Source organism: Pteropus vampyrus, unplaced genomic scaffold, assembly GCF_000151845.1.
Source record: "Pteropus vampyrus isolate Shadow unplaced genomic scaffold, Pvam_2.0 Scaffold23, whole genome shotgun sequence".
Lineage (NCBI taxonomy): Eukaryota > Metazoa > Chordata > Mammalia > Chiroptera > Pteropodidae > Pteropus > Pteropus vampyrus.
Window position 1 is genome coordinate 3,876,743 of NW_011888804.1, and position 21,302 is coordinate 3,898,044.

General features: G+C 47.3%; 2 protein-coding genes across 7 annotated transcripts in view; one reads left to right on the forward strand and one right to left on the reverse strand.

The window, feature by feature from the left end:
* IQCD (IQ motif containing D) overlaps positions 1-9,774 on the reverse strand; it is a 19,299-nt gene extending 9,525 nt beyond the window's left edge. Inside the window, exon 1 of one of the 2 annotated variants that reach the window (XM_023528234.1) lies at positions 9,551-9,774. The gene's annotated coding sequence lies outside the window, so the exon portion shown is untranslated. Of the gene's footprint in view, positions 1-3,922; positions 4,002-9,550 lie in introns of those variants that run through there. The other variant, XM_011355824.2, reaches the window with a different exon arrangement.
* Positions 9,775-9,968: 194 nt separating this feature from the next.
* The window catches only part of TPCN1 (two pore segment channel 1), a 69,572-nt gene continuing 58,238 nt past the window's right edge, over positions 9,969-21,302 (forward strand). For 3 of the 5 annotated variants that reach the window (XM_023528235.1, XM_023528236.1, XM_023528239.1), the window contains exons 1-2: positions 9,969-10,151; positions 12,714-12,947. In XM_023528235.1, the coding sequence (XP_023384003.1) occupies positions 9,992-10,151; positions 12,714-12,947 (394 nt within the window). In that variant the 5' untranslated portion in view covers positions 9,969-9,991. Of the gene's footprint in view, positions 10,152-12,710; positions 12,948-21,302 lie in introns of all 5 variants that reach the window. The other 2 variants (XM_023528238.1, XM_023528237.1) reach the window with 2 other exon arrangements.

Here is a 21,302-nt window from a genome sequence, read left to right on the forward strand (position 1 = left end):
AGGTTCGACAATTGTAGGAAGAAGTGGCTAAAACTGTAGTCACAGAATAAGTTGAGATGATAACCAGCCTTCAACGTCAGAGTGGGGACTTTACCTCGTGGGAAACTGGGATCCATTTGGATTTCAGGAAAAGTTTTAACAGGATTAAATCATATTATTGAGAAAGATCTGGTGTGTGGATGATTTATAGAGAAAGGACTGGCGGCAGATAGATAGGTTGAGATATTATAAACTTTCCACCTCAGGGCCTTTGCACCTGCTGTTTCTCTTTCCTGAAATGTTGTTCTCTCTCCTTGTCAAATTGATTCCTTATACGCGTATCTCAGTTCAAGCGCCACTTCTTCAGTGAAGCCTTTCCTGGGCTTCCAGGCTGAGTCGAATTCTCATTATAGGTTCTCATTAGGCTACGACCCTTTGTGGCAGGCACCATCCCCTTCCCAATCTCCTTCCCTTTTGCTTGCCTATACTGTAGAGGCTGGAAATAACTTAGTACTCACTTTCTCAGACACCTTTACAGTTAGAAGTGGCTACAGACACAGTGCAAGCCAACGAAATAGAAAGAAAAAAGAATCAGTAGGACTTGGTGAGTGAAAGTCGGTTTTGAATTTGGGTGACTGCGGGAGAATGGTGGGGACCCGAAGACACTAGGGAAATTGGGAGAGGAAGTTTGGAGGGGAAGATGAAGAGCTCAGTTTTAAACTCATTGAGCTCTAGCTGTCGTAAGGGGAGCACAGTGGACAAGGATGTTTTGGCCTTCCCATGATCCCTTTCCTCTGCCAGGTGACGGCACCACAGTTTTTCTCTTGAGGAACTCATCTACCGTGTGCAATCTTGGTGGGACTGCCAACCGAAGAGCCCTGTTTTCTCCCTCCTGGGAATTCTGAAGGGTAACACATGGACGGGAAACGGTGGGAGCTGATTCACGCCAGGGGTGGGTTCCCGAACCCTGTTGCCAAGATCCCCAGAACCTCCTCGGCTGCTGTCCTTTCTGGGGCCTAGTTCCCCAGCTTTTCCATCATCATTTTGTTTAGCCAGGGTCAGTTTCTGTTGCTTGCGATCAAAAAGCCCTAGCTGACAAAATATTCTAGGCAACTGGCATCGCAAGATTGGGGGACAGAGGCGGGACAGTCCAAGGAGACCTTGGGGATAGAGAGATAAATGCAAGGGAGAAAGACGTGACATCTGAAGCCACAAAAGGTATCTTTATTTTACCAAACCAGAGAGTAAACAGAGAGAAGGGGAGGGGATCAACGAAACACCTGAAGTGACCTCAGGACCAGGAAGAAACGCAGCCAGATCAGATGTGAAGGATGCTTGATTCTTTGTCCGGACAACATGGATCGAAAATCAGAAGCCTCTCGGAGCTGAGGACTGAGTGAAGGACATTATCTTGCATCTTTCATTCACACCCACTTCCTGCTCTCCATTCGATCTCACGAGTTCTTTCAAGGCGTTTCCTGAAAATAGTGGTTTAGGGACATCCTCTCTGTGGATGAAGGATCTTTGCCCCGTGGCCACAGGGAATGAATGCGACCAACGTGCTGAATGAAACGCACTTCTCCCCATTGTCCCCCAAAGCTCTCAGGCATAAATCAAAATGCCCAAATTCTTCAGAGATGGTGGCTGCAAATGCAACGTTATATGAAATGTTTCCAATTTGCTTTCAGCCAAATTACCTCTTTTGCTTTAAAGGGCAAACTTGTTTTCTTTGATTATGATGACGCCCATCAGCACTTGACAGCTCATTTGGGTGAACAAGGGAAAAAAGCCAGTGGAACTAGAAAGAAGGGGGGCGGAACGCATCTGACTTCGATGACAAAAATCACCAGAGGATCTCTTTTCCTTGAATTCTAATATGATCATTTCATGTCCTTTTTAATGCCACCAACCTTAATATTGAAATCATTTCCAACGTAAGCCTCTCCCTTTGAAAATTCCTGCCCTGAGAGCGAAGCCAGATTGCTAATGGATGGGGAACTTTAATTGGATCATCCCCTTTATTTGTCATTAATTCTGCCGATGAATTTCATACATGGAAATATATCTTTATCATGCAAATTATACCTCGTCTTCATTCAAATGGGCTGGTTGGATATTTTATTACTTTTACTCTCAGAACATGTAAAAAAAAAAAAAAAAAGGTTTGAAGTAAGTTATATTTTTCCCCCCTGGGGAGAAAAAAGGGGAAGAAAACCCAACACCTACAAAACTACTGCACAAATCCACCACTGGCCCGTGAAGAAGTCAGAGTGTAATAAAAACCGGACTGTGTGTGTGGGCGGGCGGGGGGAATCTCATTTTAAGGACTGCCAGTTTCATGTTAGCTAACTCTTGAGAACTTACTGTGTGCCAGACATTGCTCTAATTTTATACGAATTAACTCCGCTTTTCCTCACAGAAAAGGAGGCAGACAGAGGTGGGATGTTTCTGTTCGTTGACAGCTTGTTAAGTGTCAGAGCTGGGATTTCGGCTCAGGAGCCTGGACCCCATAACCACCATTCTGTCCAGTCTGCTCATTTTAAGATTGACTTCTATGGTGGACATAGAATAATTCTTTGCTGGTCCAGTTTCCGAGAGTTCTGTCATGTAGTGACGCGGAGAACAGATATGTTTAAGATTTGGTTCTTAAGGCATTCGATCTACTTAACGACGACACGTATGAATGTTCATATGTGTTGTTTTATCTGTGTAAAAATATATGTACACACACGCGCGCGCGCGACTTGTCCATTTTTCTTTCTACTGCCACATGGCGCTCCTAGTGGTGTCATGGTCCCATGGGTACACCCAGGATTAGGCACAGTTTGCACCAAGAGAGCTGTCACCCTGTCTTTTTCTCCTTAAGGACGCTTATCAGAATGCAAGTGAGTGAGAGTGACTAAATTATTTTAGGGTAAACTTTGAATCATTTCTCCTTGACTTTTACGGTTTTGAGTCAATTAGTCACGTACTTTGGATTTATTATCAACTAATTACCAAGCCACACTTCCACGCCTGATCGTGACACGGGGATCGTAGGGCAGCGTGACACCACACCGTTTGCAGTAGAATGGGTAGGTCAGGAAAGAGGCCTTTGTGACAGTTCTAGCTCGGAGTTGCCCAAATCTCTCATTCGCATGCCGCCTCTGTGATTTCTGCCAGATCTATACACCAAGTTGTACTGTAATCGACTTATTTTTTTTTAAGTATGCTTTCATTTTAAGTATTTTTCATTAAAAAAGAAACTTTATATCTCCACCGTAACTGGAAAATCTGCGTCTTTTTCCTTAAGTAGAAGATAACGGTATCTACATCCTGATATTATTTCATTCTAACTAGATACAATTACCCAGGAAAAATGGGTCTAAATCCAGATCTCCGTTGTTAAAAAAGCAAGATGAGCAAGTTACCCCTTTTGTGGTATGTTAAAGGCATACTACAAAAGGAGAGAAAAGACAAATTACTAATATCAGGAGGAAAAGAGAGGCCGTCACTACCGCTCCCTTGGACGTTAAGATGACAGTAAAGGAATATTATGAACAAATTTGACAACCTAGATGAAATGAACCAATCTCTTGAAGGACACAATCTACCAAAACTCACACAAGGAGAAACAGATAACACAAATGAGTCCATTTCTATTACAGAAATTGAATCGATAATTAATAACCTTCTAAAACAGAAAGCACCATGCCTAGATGCTTCCACTGGTGAATTCTGCCAAATATTTAAGGGGAAAATTATACTAGTTCTCTACAATCTCTTCCACAAAACAGGAGCAGAAAAACACTTCCTGATTCTATGGAATTAGCATTAACTCTAATACCAAAATAGATAAAGACATTATAAGAAAAGAAAACTACAGACCAATAGATCTCACGAACATATTATTCACAAAATATTCACAAATTGAATCTGACAATGTATAAAAAGAATTATATACCGTGATCAAGTGGGATTTATCCCTGGTCCACAAGGCTGAGTCACCATTCAAGGACCAATTAATGTAATCCATCACATTGACAAGAGAAAGATCATATGATCATATCAATAAATGCAGAAAAAGCATTTGACAGAATCCAATACCTGTTTATGATAACAAAGCAAAACAAAACAAAACACCTCTCATCAAACTAAGAACAGAGTGGAACTTCGTAAACTTGAAAAAGAACATCTACGAGCGTAGGGAATATAGTCGATAATATTGTAATCACTATTTATGGTGTCAGATGGGTACTAGATTTATCGACATGATCGCTAGAGTTAACATTGTACTTAATTGTGAGAAACGAGAGGTTTCCTCCCCAAGATCAGGGACAAGGCAAGGATGTCCCCTCTCACCACTCCTGTTCAATATCATACTAGAAATCCTAGCTAATGTAATAAGACAAGAAAAGGGAGTAAAATGCATACTAATTGAGAAAGAAGAAATAAAACTATCCTGTTTGCAAGTGACATGATTGTTAACGTGGAGAATCCCGAAGAATCAACAAAAATGCTCCTGGAATTAAACAACTATAGCAAAGTTGCAGGATAGAAGGTGAATATACAAAAAACTTATTAACAACAAGCTGAGACCTTCTCATTGATGTAACTGGAATTAAGAGAGACCCAAGAAGGGTCTTCAGCACAGGCTTCTCACCATGGGAATCAATGTAAATAACTTTAGTGCTGTGTGTACATCTCTTCCCAAACCAGATACCACTGAACCAACTAAATACATCCAACTAAACGGTCCCAGCCTTCTCCTGAAAATTCACAGCACACGTATTCCTAGACAAGTACATATTATCTGATTGGTTCTTAGCTCTGATTGAGACTTTGTGCCTTCCTAGCTACATTCCCGGTATGCCCCATGACTTTAAAAAAGAAAAAAAAAAAAAAAGACTACTTTCCACTTAGATGTGAGCAAGCTACGAAAGAATGGTCTGGGGGTAAGAAATATGGTTGGGGGTGGAGATGGCAGAGAGAAGTCTTCACGAGAGATGGAGCTCATGGTCATTGTTCCTATTTTCTATCCTAGTGAAAAATTTGCAATTTCTGTATGATTACAGATTGAGTAAAGCCATGTTGTGGATTTCACAATTTGCATAGCTTATCTCATGTATTTTGACAGTTCTGTCAGGTTTCCGAGAGGTACGATTCCCACCCACCCCCACGCTTCTCCCCCACACCTAACAACACTCTCTGCTTCATCCTTCCCCTGCCCCCTTTTTCTGCTTAGAACTCAAAGACGTCTCTAATGGGTAAGGGAGTCTTGGTTGCTTAGTTCCAATCCCACCACCTACTTGCTGAGTTAATAAGGGGAAGTGCCTTTGAAGCAGCAGGAATTTTCCTTTTAGCCTCAGGAAGATTTCGCTGGCCTACAAACCACACGTCCAGCTTTCTTCAGGCTGCGGTACGCTTTATCTGAGCCTTCCAAGTCTAGAGCGGGAAGAGAGAGGCTGCAAAGGGGCATATTCATGATGAAGACTGCTGGCTCAAGCAACTGTTGCATAGTAGCTCAATCTGGAGATGGCGAACCCAGAATTACCAATAGGCCCGCTTTTCTCACGGGGAGGTGCTGGCACAATAGGATAATGTCATTTCACAAAATAGGTTATGTGCTGAGTTAGAACCAGAGAATATTGTAATATCTCAATAGCGAAAACTATGGGCCAAAGTTTGGCCTATGGGTGTTTTCCTATCCCCTGACTCAGGACGCGAATTTAAAATAAAAGATTTAAGTCTAATTTGTTTTTTCCTTCCCAGAGTTTAGTTGCGTGTGTTTTTTTGTTTTGGTTTTGTTTTTGCTCTCTCTACTTTTGAATGATTCCCCAATCCTCTCTTGTCCTTTTTAAAATCCTGTATTACGTAGATTATACTGAGTTTGCAACAGATTCCCAGGCTGGGGCTGTAGCAGGGAACGCTGGAGGTATTAACAGGTTCTCATCTGTGGCGACGGCTTTGCGGCCACAGCTCTAGTGTTGTCCTGGGCTTTGGAGACAGAGGACACTGAATAATGACTGAGCTTGGGAGAGAATGTGCTACCAAGGACAGAGCTTTAAGCTGCTGGTCGTAATGAACAACTCTTTGCCAGCCGTTGGCCACAGCTATAGCCCTGAACAAATTCACTCAACCTTCTGGGTCCTCATCTCTGATACAGAAAAACATTCGAGCCTGTTGCACAGTGATTAAGTTTGTGGGTTCCGATGTTAGGCACATTTGGAGTTCAAGCCCAGTGTGTCACCATTTCCTTGCGGTGTGGCTTTAGGCAAGTCGATCTATCTCTCTGAGCTTTGGCTTCCTCATCAGCAAAATAGGGAGAGTAACGGGACCTGCGCTTGATGGAATCGCTGTGTGTATAAAATGAAGTCTCGGCTCAATAATGTTTAGCTTTATTACTTTCATTATGACTTCAAAAATGATATAAGTTCATATTAACAATCGAATATGTCTTAAAATAGAAGACATACTTTCCCTCAAAATAGTATCTCTGTTTTTATGAGAAGAGTTTATAAAGAGCCAACCTGGGATCACTTTTTACTCCTTTTAATTTTTCTAGTTTCTATGTTATTCATGTTTTTCTGTTAGCGAGGGAGCAGAACAGAGATCCATTAAACCACTCACCATTCTCTGGTTTCCTCCTCCTTACACATTAATTTATCATGCTTTTTAATTCCTCTTTTGGTTACAGTATAGCTTTAGAAGGGTTTATTTCTGGTTATATCCAACTGTGGATAGTATCATTTTAGTTGTTTCAGACAGAAAGAAGAATTTCCTAGTTAATGAATTTAGAATTCTTCTCAAATAAACTTCCTGTTCGTTTGCTTTCTTTCTTTCTTTCTTTCTTTCTTTCTTTCTTTCTTTCTTTCTTTCTTTCTTTCTTTCTTTCTTTCTTTCTTTCTTTCTTTCTTTCTTTCTTTCTTTCTTTCTTTCTTTCTTTCTTTCTTTCTTTCTTTCTTTCTTTCTTTCTCTCTTTCTCTTTCTCTCTCTCTCTCTCCTTCCTTCCTTCCTTCCTTCCTTCCTTCCTTCCTTCCTTCCTTCCTTCCTTCCTTTCTTTCTTTCTTTCTCTCTCTCTCTTTCTTTCTCTCTCTCTTTCTCTCTCTCTCTCTTTCTCTCTCTCTCTCCCTCCCTCCCTCCCTTCCTTTCTTCCTTTCTTTTCTCTCTCTCTCTCCCTCCCTCCCTCCCTCCCTTCCTTCCCTTCCTTCCTTCCCTCCTTCCTCTATCTATCATCTATCTATCTACACGCATACATTTATTTATTTATTTAAATTATAACCTTATAAAGTGCAAAACGCTGGCTTTTCACACAAGTTCAAGGCCTCAGATTGGTCGTAGAGACCAATTTGAGAGCTAAGGTCGAAGAGATACTTTCCCTGATGCTCTGTATTTCAAATGATCTTGATTTTTAATAACTTTTGCTTTCTCTTCCACTAACCAGGGCCTGAAGGGAAAAGGGTTTCTCAACCTCCACACTACAGATATTTCGGGTCAAGTAATTCTTTGTGGTGGGGGCCGTCCCATGCACTGTAGGAAGTTTAGCAGCATCCCTGGCCTTCACCTACTTGATTCCAGTAGCATCTTTCTCCCACTACTAGTTTCTGACCAGTTGGAGACGAAATGTCTCCAGGTGTTGCCAAATGTCCCTTCGGGGTAGGGGGAGGTTTCCCCTGGTTGAGAACCACTGGTCTAGACCACAATGACCTTGCTCTGCTATAAAATTCCTGGCCTCCCCATCCCAAGTCCAGTGCTCCATCCGGGTTCAAAGAAATTCTTGTCCAAGTCTGGCCCAGCTCTATCTGACCAGCTGAGAACTGTGCCATCAAAAGCCACCATCAATTACAGAATCAAGATCAGAGTCACGAGGTGGTGTTAAGAGACCTGGGTGTGTAGACTGGCCCCTGCCAGGGGCTCTGGGAATAAGTGTGGGCAAGTCCCTTATCTCTCTGGCACCTGGGGATGCAACACCTGTCCTAGCCACATCAAAGGGAGCTGGATGGAGGAGGGATGATTTGATAGATGGGAAAGCCTTTTCAAGAGTTAAAAGCCCTCTTCAAAGGGAAGTATTATAATATGTTCAAGCATGAATCAGGTGGTAATCCGGCCTCATTGCCCTAAGCAATTCTCTCCTAGGAAAAAAGGGAAGTGCGTGGGGGAACCTAACAATTGAGAAGGCAGGGAAAACTCACCCCTTTAATTCAATTTTTCACTGCAAACTGAGCGGAAACACCAAGCTAAAACTCCAGCATTTTCATCTGGCCCTGTAGACCTGGAATGTGTTTCTGAGATCGCTCCAGCCGGAGCCCTGAGCAGCCTGTCCAGCCTGGAGGCAGGAGATGACTATGACTCTGCAGCTTGTTATCACTCTTTTCAATCAAAAGGCTGTTTGAGGCTTTCTGAGCAGAGGGGGAAGTTTGGGAAAAGGAATGGTGGGCTAGATTCTTGCCTTCAGCTAAAAACCTTTTATCTTCAGACAAGGCATAAAGGGTGACCTCAGAACACACCCCTTCTTCGCTCTTGACTTTCCCACCATTTTCACTCACTGGCCTTTTGTCCTGTCCTGGCCTGGTTATCCTGGTTATGAATCTCACTTCCACTTGCCTTACAGGGGGACCAGGGAATAAGAAAGTGTCCCAGGGAATAAGGTTAAAAATTCAGCCATCGCAGCTTCCCTCATTGCTTTTCGAGAAGAGAATTTGTTGACCTCCTCACTCCATCATTCTGGAAGTGAATCTCTGCAGGTATAATTTTATATTTACCTGTATATCAGTATTTGATTAACATCTATCTCTCACATTAGACAGAGTTCATGAGGGGAGGAATAAAGTTTCTTTTATTAATTGCTCCACTCCAGTACCCAGTAATAGGCACTACTCAACAAATACTCGTTGAATATGTGAATATTTAGGGTATGGAGATAACTGTTGGAGTTATTTTAAGCAGGAAGAGTAGAGGATGGATGTGTTTTAGGAAAAAAAAGTCACTACTATGTACCGAACACTTACTATGTTCCTCGGCTCTATGCCAATCTCTTCATTTCCTTACTTCATTTAATCCTCACAGCGAACTCCGTGTCTTAAGTTTGCAAACGAAATCACGTTTTAAGGACAAGGATAGGAGTTAAGTTTTAAAGTTAGCACAAAAGGCAAATATTGGCATAATCGCAATGACCTAATTCAAACATTTACTCGGATAAGATACCTTTCGTTGCTTACTCACCTTGGAATATATATGGCCATTGGGTGGAACGGAAGGGGACTTATAAACTATCCTCTCCTTCGCAGCACCTGTGTTTGACTCATAATTTGTTAACTCTGATGTGACTCCACTTGACCCCACGTTTCAGGGATGAGAAAGCGGGGCCATGAAGATGAAAAGCGAAGGGGCAGAGTACACCGATGTCCAGTGGTCCCTGCAGGCGGTCGCAGGGGTGGTCCAGACTGAGGCAGGGGCTGGAGAGCGGGGTCCTGAGGCGGGGACGGGATCACGGTGGGGGTTCCTTATTCCTTATGGACCCAAAGGATAGTGAGCTGGACCCCATTCCACATCTCCCCCCTCATTCCCAGTCTTTCCCCACCTGGTCACTCACCTGCTCGTAGGGCTCGGGTTTTCTCTTCTCACAGTTACCTCCGTGGTATCTGAGTTGCTAGGTTACCCGCCAAAGTCAGAAGGCGGGACTCGGCATCTGACTGATTTCCCTTTTAACCATTCAATAACTTGTTCCGCTCAGTTCGTCCCACCTCCTGAGGTCTGATCAATCAGAGGCACGGTCTCTCTGACCCTCTACCAATTGAGAGACTCTGCACTCCCTCTGGGTTGGGCTGAACGAGTAAGGCAGAATGGGAGGACAAGGGGGCGGAGCTTCTTTGGAAGGCGGGCAGAAAGTCCTGCATAGGCAGCGGGCGAGAACTGAAGAAGGACGTGAGGCTTGGCCAATCAGAAATCACCATGGCAGCTTAAGTAGCCAACAGGCCGCAACGAAAGGGCAACGGGGCGGGGCCGGCGGGGTTGCGGGGACGGTCGGCGGCGGATGCTAGAGCTGGCGCAGCTGCCTTGGTGGCAGTGGCTGAAGTGGCGGCGGCGGCAGCGGCTGCAACAGCTCCGGGCTTGGGGCTTTGACGGAGGCGCCCGCAGTCTGGGCTGCACGGTGCTGAGCCCGGCGCGCGGTCCGGGTTGCTGGGGCGGCGCGTGTAAGAATCTGGGGGGAGCGAGGGATGGCCTGACGGAGAGGGCAGGGGTCAGGGGCCAGAGGGCGCGAAGTAAGGGGTTGCAGCTGGGTACCCGAGTCTGAGAGGCGGGCAGGGCGAGGCCAAAGGGTCTGTGGGGAGGTCATCGCTCTCATCTCTCCCTCCAGCCGGGGCTTTGCACCTTCTCTCTTCGTCCCCCGCTTCCCGGTGCGACCCCCACGCGGGGCCCAGACCAGGCTGGGAGCACGTGGAGCTGGAGCCCGCACTCCCCTTCTTTCCCTTCCTTTCCCACCTGCTCGTTGCCCTGGCGCCCTCGGGCGACCCCGAAAGAGACTACTGCCTGGTCAGGCTGCCCGAGCGGACAGCGTAGCGTGATGGCTGCCGGCCCTCTCCAGGGACTTGTCCTCAGGGGTGACCCATCCCTTCTGAGTCCTCTCTAGAGGGAGAAGCGAAGTCCGCGGAAGGAGCACTGAGCTAGGACTCAGTAGTCCCGCATTGTGTGACCTTGGGCGGGTCCCTTCCCCACCCTGGGCCTCACTTTTCCCTCTGACAAATGATGGGTTTGAGTAAATTCAGATTGCAGGACTGGTTCTGGGAGGAGGTATGGGATAATGGTTAAGCAGGGGCAAGAGAAGGGGAGGTCCCTAAATTCAAACTGCCTGGGTCGACATCTGGCTCTACTACTTCTCTGCTTTTTACTTAGAAGAGGCAGGTTAAGTTAACCACTCTAAGCCTCAGTGTCCTCATCTGTGAAGTGGGGCTTTCTCAACAGCGGCACTGTTGACATTTAGAGCTACTTATTTCTTTGGTGCAGTGAGTCTCGCCTGTGTGTTGTAGGATGTTTAGCAGCATCCCTGGCCTCTACTTCCTAGCCTCCCACCCCCTAGCTGTGATAATCAAAAATGTCTCCATACCGTGCTAGTGTCCCCTGGGGAAGGAGGTGGTAATGGCACAATAACCCCAGTTGAGAGCCAAAGAGCTAAGACAATGCATGCAAGCAAACAGTCATATATATATAAAACAGTTAAAACCCACTAGCCATGATAATGATAACGATAAAATTAAGAAACCTCGATGAATCGAAAGGGTGAATAGATCCTCCCACCTTCGAGATCGATATAGGAGAGAATGACAAAATGTTGATAATTGTCAAAGCTGAATGGTAGGTGCAAATTCATTGACATAGTCTCCACTTTTGAGTATGAAAATGTCTGTGCTAAAAGTTAAACCAAAAAGAAGAAAAAAAAATAAAACATATAATTCTTAAGACAGCCAAATGGTAGTGTCTCATTTGGGATTTCCTCTTCTATCTCCCTACTACTGAGATTTGAAAGCAAAAGAAATCCCCAGATCTGGAGAAAAACAAAATCTCACCGGAAGTTTGCTGGGCAGAGAGATACAGGCTTAGCAGCAGGCAGAACGGGGCTCACTTTTGCTGCCTTGTTTAAGATACTGGCACACAGGGACCTGCTTAGGGTTATTCTGATGATTTGTGAAAGGTAAATGGTGGGGTTGCCAATCGGTGGGTTATTCTGGAGGCAAAGTTGATTGAGCCCAGAGCCACGGCTTGAAGAAGGAATCTGCTGTTGTTTTCAAGTTCAAAGGTCTGTTGTCAGATCTGCTGAGTCTTTGCTTTTCTTTTGGTCCTCCCCAGCGGAAATGGGAATGTGTATAAATAGGCTGCTTCTGAGTGTTTGAAATTGGGAGCTCAGAATGAGTGCTTTTGCTGTGTGACTCTGGACGTCTTTTAATAAAATACTCCAGTCCCCTTCCCCTGCCTCCTCAAACAGCCAAATCTAGAATGCTATAGGCAAGTGTAGGTGACCTGGCACACTAACTCTTTAGAGGTTACTGGAGCTAGGTGCCGCCTGAATACCAGGGCTCGGACTTGGCAGAATTGTAGTATAGTGGCTAAGGGCATGGGGCTGGAGCCAGACTGAGAAGTTCAAAGTTTGGCTTTCTAGCTGTGTCTTCTTGGGCAAGTTACTTAACCTCTCAGAGCCTAAAGACTCCCCCTCTGTAATGGAAGATATACTCCTACCTATCCATTATGAAGTTTCAATCAGCTTTACTTAAAAATTGCTAGAAGAGTTCTTGGTACATAGTAAGTCCTCATCAAGTATTAACAACTATTATTTCATTGGTTGTGTTTTTTTTTAAGTCTTTAAAATCTTTAGGATAAAGACACAAACAAGGGCAAAAAGGGGTGGAGGTGGAACATTAGTCAAAATCTCAATCTCCAGGCATAATTACCATAACTTTTCAGTTTGGTTCTTGCAGTGTTTTTTTCCCTCATTTTTAAATTTTTAATGCTATTAGACAGCAATTTTCTCTCTCTCTCTCACTCTCTCTCTCTCTCCCTCCCTCTCTCTCTCTCTCTTTTTTTTTTTTTGAGATATAACTCACACCATATAATCCACCGTTTTAAAGGGTACAACTCAGGGGATTTTAATGTATTTGTAAGATTAAGCAACCATCGCCTCTTTCTACTCCCAGATCATTGTCACCAGTAGTGGTTGTATTTTAATAATTGTCCTTCTTTTTTTGTCCCCCAAACCCTAGAAGATGCCTCAAATGGAGGAGTTTCTGAGAAGCACCTCTGGGCCAGTGGCTTTGAAAGGGAGCTCAAAGCAGAGACTATTTATAGCCCTGGACATCGCATCCTGAGGGCTGCAGGAGAGGAGAACATGGCCATGAGTTTAGATGACGACGTTCCCCTCATCCTGACCTTGGACGAGGGTGGGAGTGCCCCACTGGCTCCCTCCAACGGCCTGGGCCAAGAGGAACTGCCTAGCAGAAGTAAGATGGTAGGGTGGGCTGGTGGTGGGGGGCGGGGGGCAACTTCAGGTGGTGAGCTGTGGGCTTGGTGGTTTGATAGTGGAAGCGTGAACCTGAATGCCTGACCTTGCATTTGACCCCTAAGAGCTGACACAGAAACTACCAGGAGGATTCCGGGGGCCTAATTCTCTATCCCCAACTTAGGGATGCTTCAGCGCCTTGTCTCCCTTGCACCTGAGGCACCCTGGCTTTGCTTATGGACACTTGGTAGGGACCTCAGGCACACCTGCTTCTTGGCTAGCTTCCCTGCCCCATTCCTTGCTAAAAATAGAAACAGATTTCAATACCGGCCTCCGTCTGTCCTAATCTGCAACCGTTGGCAGGAAAGCAGAGTTGACTGCTTCTCCCTGCTGGGCCTCTGGCCCCGCATTGCCCAGGACAGAGTGGAAGGGGGCAAGCATTTGTTGTGATCCATTGATTTGAGGCTTTGGGGTTTTGCTTTGTCTTCCTCTAAACCGTAGCCTAGCACAAAGTGAACCCAAGAGAGGTTGTGAGCTTTAAATTTTTTAAAGTTTAAATGTGTTTCTGGCAGAACGATAGGCCTTAAAAACCTTCCTGGTTCTTGTCCCAAAGCCATTTGCTTCATTTGCTCAGGCCTTGGGTCCAGGAGAGGCTTAAAATAACTTGCCTTTTTAGGGAGGGTCTTAAGACGGCAGGGATTAGCCCTTGAGGGACTCCTTAGCAAATAGGTGACCCACCCGCCAGCCATGCTCCTGAGCCAGGACAGAGGGGCATCACTGTCTTCCAGGTCACAAGTGGAAGACACTTGGGTCTGGGGAAAACGAGCCTGGCCCTCCCACCTCTGTTGTCCAGAGGATGCGTTTGGGTTGCAGGGGGCTCAGTAGCCTTCCCCTCGGAGGTGGCGAAGAGAGCGGTGTTGTGTGCATGGGAGGGCAGTGGGAGGCCTGGCTCCCATAAGCTGGCCTCCCCTTGCTTTGGCATGTCACACGTAGGGTGGCAGAGCTGGGTGGTCCAGGAGGGTTAGAATGTAAATCAGATTTTTCCCTAAGAGCTTTGCAGGGCTCAGAAAGCAGTGACTCTGATTTCAGGCGTACGTCTCAAATACCCAAGCTTAGTGTTAGGCTGTTTCTTATCCAGTATCTTAACTAAGATTTTTTTTTTTTTTCTTTTTTTGGAAAGTTAGCTGGTATTATCCCCGCTTTACAGAGGAGACAGTGAGTCAGAGAAGTTAAGTAACTTGCCTGGGGTCACACAGCCAGCAAGTGGTAGGGCAGAAATCCGAACCCAGGACTGTCTGGCTGCAAAATTCTTTCCCCTCCTCCTTCCTTTTATCCTCTCCTCCTGCTACTCCCCCTCCTCTTCCTCCTTTTTTCTTCACAGGCCCTTAACAAATGTGCTCACTGGCCCTTAGCCCCTTACATGTGTTATCTCATCATATAACCTCAAGATAGAGTTACCGTTATCGTACGTATTTTAACAGAGGAAGAAACAGCCTCAGAGAGGTTAAGGGACTTGTCCACGGTCACACAGCTAGTAAGCAGCAATGCTTCTCTGACCTTCCCTCTCACGCCACTGTGTAAGATGCTTTGGGAAAAGGATGGAATGAATGGGAAACAGTCTCAGCTTCCAAGCAGCATACTCCCTAGGATGAGGCGGGGTGGGGTCTGTCCGTGGCCAAAAGGAGAATGGACGGCATTCCATTCTCCTTTGTGCTCGACGTGCTAAGGGCCTGGGTCATTCTGGAAGGGGGCTCAAGATTCTAAATCAGCATCCCACTCATTGTCATGTGCCACTTTTAAGTCCCTCCAAAGTATCAGAGCTGATGGCAGGGTGTCCAGCTCTCCTGCGGGATCAAAGTGGGAAGAAAAGCCTAGTTTTGTGTCAAGATCAGGTTTTCAACCGACGACGGGGCTTGTTGAACAGGATATAGACCGAAAAGACAGTCAAACTAACCTTGGATAGGCCGCTAGTAGGACTGTCCTTCTCTTGGCAAAGCTGGCAGCTTATTTTGGTTTGTTTCTTAAGAAAAAGAAAATATAAAACTGACAGAGTCCAGGGAAAGCGTGCTTTTCGCACAGCATGTTAGTGCCTCAGTTTCCTCTCTCGCCCTCTTACTGGGACGTTTGCTAAAACCTCTGAGAATGAGTGGGTGTAAAGCACCAAGCCTGGCTGGGAAAACATGGCGTCTATAAGGAAAGAGGCCTGCTCTCTCCTAGTATGGGCGTTTGTTATTTTATGCTCAGATTTCGGCTTTGACCTTCTACCCAACGTTCCCCTTCCCTATTGTCTGAGCACTCCATCTAAAACACAGATCTGACCTGGTAATTTCCCCAACTTGAAGCTCCCCAGGACGTTCTGGGCCCCTACAGGATGAAAGCCAAGCTCCTTAGGCCGAATGCGGGGCCTCGCACGTTCTAGTGCCTTCTTACCTGATCGGTCCCATTTCCTGCCTGATCCCACAATGTCACAATGCTTCTAGTCCTGTGAATTCCCTGGTTCGTTCTTAAACTTCTCCACCTTGCTGGTAACTCAGTCTGGAATGCCTTTCCCAGCTCATGAGCTTCAGTACTGTCTTGAAAATCCTGCTGATAATCTCATCTCTTTGAAGCCTTCAAGAACCATCTCTTCCTGACGGTGCTAATTACTGCCCTTTTCTGCTTTGGTATCTTCATTAGGCTTCCATTATTACAAGTAGCTTACTGTGTGGTAATTACTTATTTAACCATCTGATCACCAGCTAGGCCCCGAGTTCCATTTACCTTTGTATCACTTAGCTCGATGATACACTCAGCAAGTCATGGTCAAAATAAAGCTCATTGGGTTTCTGGGTCCTCACAGCTCATGTCTGAGGGTCCTAGGAGGGTCCTCTCCTAACCAGGGATCCGAGTCTCATTTCTCCCCACAGAGCTGATGGTCCTAGAGGCTGGCTTCATTGCCTTAGTCTGTGGCTGGCCGATAGCCTTGAGGTAGTGAGGAGTTGGCAAGATGAAGACAGAGGTTGTCAGCAGAGTCGGCAGCTCCCTGGGCATGAAGCACTGAGAACTAAGCACACTTTGTAAGGGCGCGAGCCTCAATCGAGCCTTGGCCTCACCTTGACCCAGCAGCTGTCCCCGGTGCCTCTCTCTGTCTCTGTATCTACAGAGTTCTTGTCTTAGTCTGCTTGGGCTGCTGTGACAAAATAACCACAGACTTGGGGGGCTTTAAACAGAAATGTATTTTCTCACAGTTCTAGAGACGGGTAAGTCCAAGATCAAGGTGTCAGCAGGTTTGGTTTCTTCTGAGGCTTCTCTCCTTGCCTGGCAGACGGCCACCTTCTCGTGTTTCTACATATGTTTATCCCTCAGTCTGTGCGCTTGTGCCCTAATCTCCTCTTATAAGGACACCAGTCAGATCTCCAAATACAGCCACATGCTGAGGTCCTGGGGCTTCAACACAGGAATCGTAAGGGGACACAATTCAGCTCGTAACTCTCCTGCCGATTGCTCAGATGCAGGTACCCAGAAACCTAGCTGTCTTGAACTGACCTTTGATGCTATCTAGGGCTGACCTATGCGAGGCGTTATCCCCGCAGGAAACTGGAGGTTTTGGATATTTTTCTCATATGGGCAAGAATGGATTTTATCCAAGACTCAGACATCTCCGGGCTATAAGAATGGCTGCCAAAATGTTAATGAATGACTCACAGGCAGAAGATGTCAGGTTTGATAAAGGAGGCAGGTATGAGCAGAGATATTTAAAGCCTGGAAATTAGGAATAACCTTGAACACAGTCAGCGGGGCTGGCCTTTGACAGTGCAGGTTAGCGAGAGCCCAGGGTCTGCGCTGGGCGTCCGGCAGGAGCCCAGACCGCCACCAGACAGTTTCTGGGGGAATTCTGGTCATGCTCAGCTTTTGCCTTCTTGTTGCTTTTAAACCTGATAGCTGCCTAAGGTGGGCCTGTACCATATGTCTTCTCTGGGGACAAAAGGGGTTAAGGGCAAGGGAGGTGGCTGAGACCTTGAGGCGGGCACTCAGTCTCATGGGCTACTTTGGGGTTGGTGGTTCATGGTTTGCAGGTGACACACTGCACAGGTGACAATGCCGAAAGTAATAAAGCAGAGGAAGACCTCTCTCTCCTTGACTTTGATGCCTCGTATGCCATTAAGAGTTCCCTGGGACCAAGCGTGGTATCTAGCAGTGTCCCCTTGCAGGGGTCAACATGTGGCAGTCAGTCTGGCTCCCTTTCCAAAGTGTTCATGAAGCCAGAGCCACTTGGCACCAGGCTCAGTCAAGGTGGGCCAGAGCCCTCGACCTTAAGACAGATGTAGCCAAGATAAGCCGGGAAAGAAAGAGCAATATTGCTGTATATCCAACGGCTATCAACGCCGCGGTGGGCTCCATTGCATAAATTGGTGTCCGCGGTTCTTTCTGTGACTGAGTGTCCTCAGCATACTTGCATAAGAGTGAAGCCCCAGAGACTCGCGTAGCTCTTGTCACCTGTGATACTCTGGGTGGTGGAGTGGTTAAGGCTGTGGGTCCTGGGGTCAAGCCATAGGCCTCCCGTGCTGGCTGAGCCCGGGGTGTTGGCCTCTCCTAGCCTCAGCCGCTTCATCTGTCCAGTGGGATCGTGACAGCATCTCCCAGAAGGGCCGTTGCGGGCATTCAGTGAGATCACGTGTGTGATGCCCGTGGTAAGTGCTCGGCCAGTCCTAGGGGGTATTGTCATGGCCAGAGACTGGGCTGCTTCTCTGGAATATCGTGGCACACGAGCAGGGGTCCTGAACCTAGGCCAAGATCCAAATCATTTTTTACCTCATTCCTGGCACAGCAGGTGGCCACCGCCAAACCGGGATGTGGAGGCAGCATGGCAGCGGGAGACCACACAGCAATTAGCTTTTCACTGCCTCCCAGGGAGCATGGGCATTTGGCTCCGCCGGAGTCATTCCCCTGGCTCTCGTAGGGCCTCGCCAAGGCATTGTACCGGGTGTCACCAGGCCGATGGCGGCACCAATTAAAATGAGCGAGAACCCGACATGCTGGGTTCCAGCGTCGTAACGGAGAGACTCGAAGCCTTTCACTTCCTCAGCCCTCCGCGTCTTCATGGGGGGTCCTGTCTGTTGCCTCGGGGCCCCCTGCCATGAAATGCCATCGCTCCCTGCCACACGCAGAAAGCTGCCGCGTCGCGGTGGCAGTGGCGGCAGCTGGGTACTGGCTGGATTGCCTGCCACACCGCTCTTTACCCGTCGCCTCAGGGGCGTCTAAGTCCACATTTGCTCCGAGAGTGCTTCATGAGCCAGAACAGCCAGCTTCGCAGCCTCCACGTTGGGGAGGGAATGCGGGAAGTTTCCGAGGGCTCACAGCAGGTGTGCCTCCGGTTGCCGTGCCCTCCCCCGGGGCTGCCTCAGATTAGAGCACAGTGGCCCAGGAAGGAAGCCTTTCCTTTTTCCAGCAAGCACCAAGGGACCAAGCTCTGGAGAGACCTCGGTCCCAAGACCGCCGCCACCCCACCTTCATGCTCAGGGAGCCCATGGGGCCCACTCTCCATTCTCATCCCTTCGCTGGGCGAATTCCCTGAAGTGGGCATGTCCCAACTCCCTCCCTCTTCTCCCCACCAGTCTAAGCTGAGGACGGTCACGTACGACAAAAATAATGACTCACGAGTGTTGAGCCCCCACCACGGGCCAGTGTCCGAGGCACTTTTCTGTGCCTCCTTTCTCCCCGGGTCCTCCCAGCACACCTGTGCACTCAGCGTTTTCAGTATCTTCAGCTGACAGAGAGGACACTGAGGCTCTGAGAGGTTGGAACTCAATCCCGGCTCCGGCAGCTGACTCCAGAGTTCAGGCGCTTAACTGATGGGCCTCACGCCAGGAAGTAAAGTGGAAGAGGTAGAGTTTTAGGGTGAATTTCTTTTCCAAAAGGAAGCTGGTTTCTATCTCTACTTTCATCTTTTTTTTTTTTTTTTAATTAAACATGTATTTCCTACAAGGCATTTTATTCTGAATCGGAGTCCGTACCTAGAACTAACTGCCTTTCATATTGTAAAAATAGCGAAACCGATGGGGTTTCGTTGCGGATGATCACAGAGAAACTGGAAGACGTGAGTTAAGTGGACGGAAAAAGCCAGACCACAAAGGCCAGCACGATCTCACCCAGCGTGAAAGCTCCTGCCTTCTCCTCAATGCGGGCACTTCGCCAGCTCTTAATTTTTACATCGTGGTGGTTGGAACAAGACAGTTTGGGCCGAAATGGGAACTCGTGGGGGTCAAGACTTGGGACTGAGAAAGGAAGGCCGAAGGAGGACCAGCCTTGGATCCAGGCAGGAGACTTACACGTCCAGCTGGGGTTGCTGAGGAGGCGACCCCTGAGGTCACTGGTTCCAAGGGGCAAGTGACCCCACATCGGGACTTGCCTGGGTCTGGATAACCAATTTAGGCCATTGGGGCTGGGGTTGCCTTGCTTGCTTTTTGCTAGCGGTCCTTATCTAGTTGTAAAAACGTGTAGTTTTTCCTCTGTTCAGACCGCTTGTGAGGGTCTGGTTCCGCTGAAGTGACCTTGGAGCAAGGACCTGAGAGCTGCCCATCTGGGTGAGCCTGGGACACACTGGGGACTGTGTGCCATCTACAGGGGCAGCTGCTACTTCACTCTAGCCATTCGTGACCATGTAGCATCCCAGGCTGATTGTTACCATATTTTCCAGTGTTTCAGGAGAAGTCAAGACCTACACTTTTAATCGGAAGTCTTCTGATTTTTAAATATTGGTTACCAATTCATAGTTCTTAAGCACAGTCGGTGAGTAAACTCTGCTCAACGCACTGCCCTTTATGACCCTGACATAGAACATACCAATTCAGCCTTAGTTTGCTGTTAGAATAAACCATCTCAAAATAAGGAAACAGGGCAAAACCAACCAGTGAACTCTCCATGGCCTGGGAGGTACTCTTCACCTTTGGGTGGCGTTGAGTGGCGATCAGAACTGGCTGGGGGAACATCCTCTCTGCCTCTAAGTGCTTTGCTTAGAGAAAGACCAGATTTCATTCACCTGTGGAATCGAGCCAGGCAGGTGAGGATAAGAGGACAGAATAGGTGGGTGCATCTCCCACGAACCCCTTTATCTTCTCTGTTTATTCTTCCCGTGCATTATAGTTCTCACGACTCTCTCTCCGCTGGGGGACCCGTTCCCCATTCTTTCTGCTTATCCGCACCCTTTCCAACGTCACCACCATCTTCTCTGTTCTTAGCTATTGGATTCGGGCCACCTGGGACTGTGTTTTGGCTTTGACTTTAAGATGTGTATTAAAGATTCAAGCACGTGTTAGAAGTTGGAAACAAAGTCATAGTTTAATAGCTAGTCTTTGTCTTCTAATTTCATCTTTTAATCATCGCCTTCTGGTCAACTGGAAAACTTAACAGTTTTTCAGCTGGCCGGCACTTATTTCTTAAGAACTTGGAACTACTGTGGAGGTTACAAGAAAGGTAAAAGACGTGATTATGGCTGGGGAAGGATTCAAGATCTGGCTGTCAGTGAGACGAAAGAGTATTTGGCATCCCGCATTTGTGACGTATATTATAACTGGGGAAGGCTTTAGAGGAGGCAAGAGTTAAAAAGAGGTGGCAGTGGCTTCCCTTGGAGGTGGACCATGGGGCAGGATATGGCACCAGAGCAGGCAGACCTATTTTAGAGAGAGCCTAGAATGCCAATAGCAGGAGTTTGGACTCGGTTGAGTAGGGCTTGGGAACTGTTACCTTTGTAACAGCGATGACAGAGCGTCTTGCCTCTGATCTCTTGTCAACTCCAGATGCCCTCTCCAGCCTCCCTTTGAGGGCCTGGGGTGGGCCAGCCCTGAATAGGGATCACTGCTCTCCCTGGAGACTGGTAGGTGGCGGTTCTCGCCAGGATGTTCTATAGTGGCAGGAACCAGGTTTGGCGTTTTTCTCTTCTGTGTCTGTCTTCCTGACCGGGCTCTGAGCTGCCCCGGGGCCAGCGGTCTGTTCTGCCCTGAGGCTCAGCACAGTTCCTGCCTCACTAGGCACTCAGGAAGCATCTGGACAACACTTCGGCGGATGAGTGCTTTGAACTTTCACGGCTCACCTGGCCTGGTCATAGGAGGGCACTTCTTAGATTAGAAAGCTCAGGAGCTATATCTGGCAAGGAAAAAAGTAATTAGTGAAAGAAAAGCAGAGGGCGGGATGAATCTGTTCTGCTGTGCCCTGGCCCCACCCCACCACGCCCTTCCGAACCCGCCGGGCCCAGCGCTCAGGATCCGAAAGGACCCACTCTCCTGACTTAAAAAGGCTGTCTCCTGACTGTATCCGGCCGATAAGTGTCTCTTTTGTTCCAGTGCATTGACACAACCCCCTAAACAATCCATTCTAATCC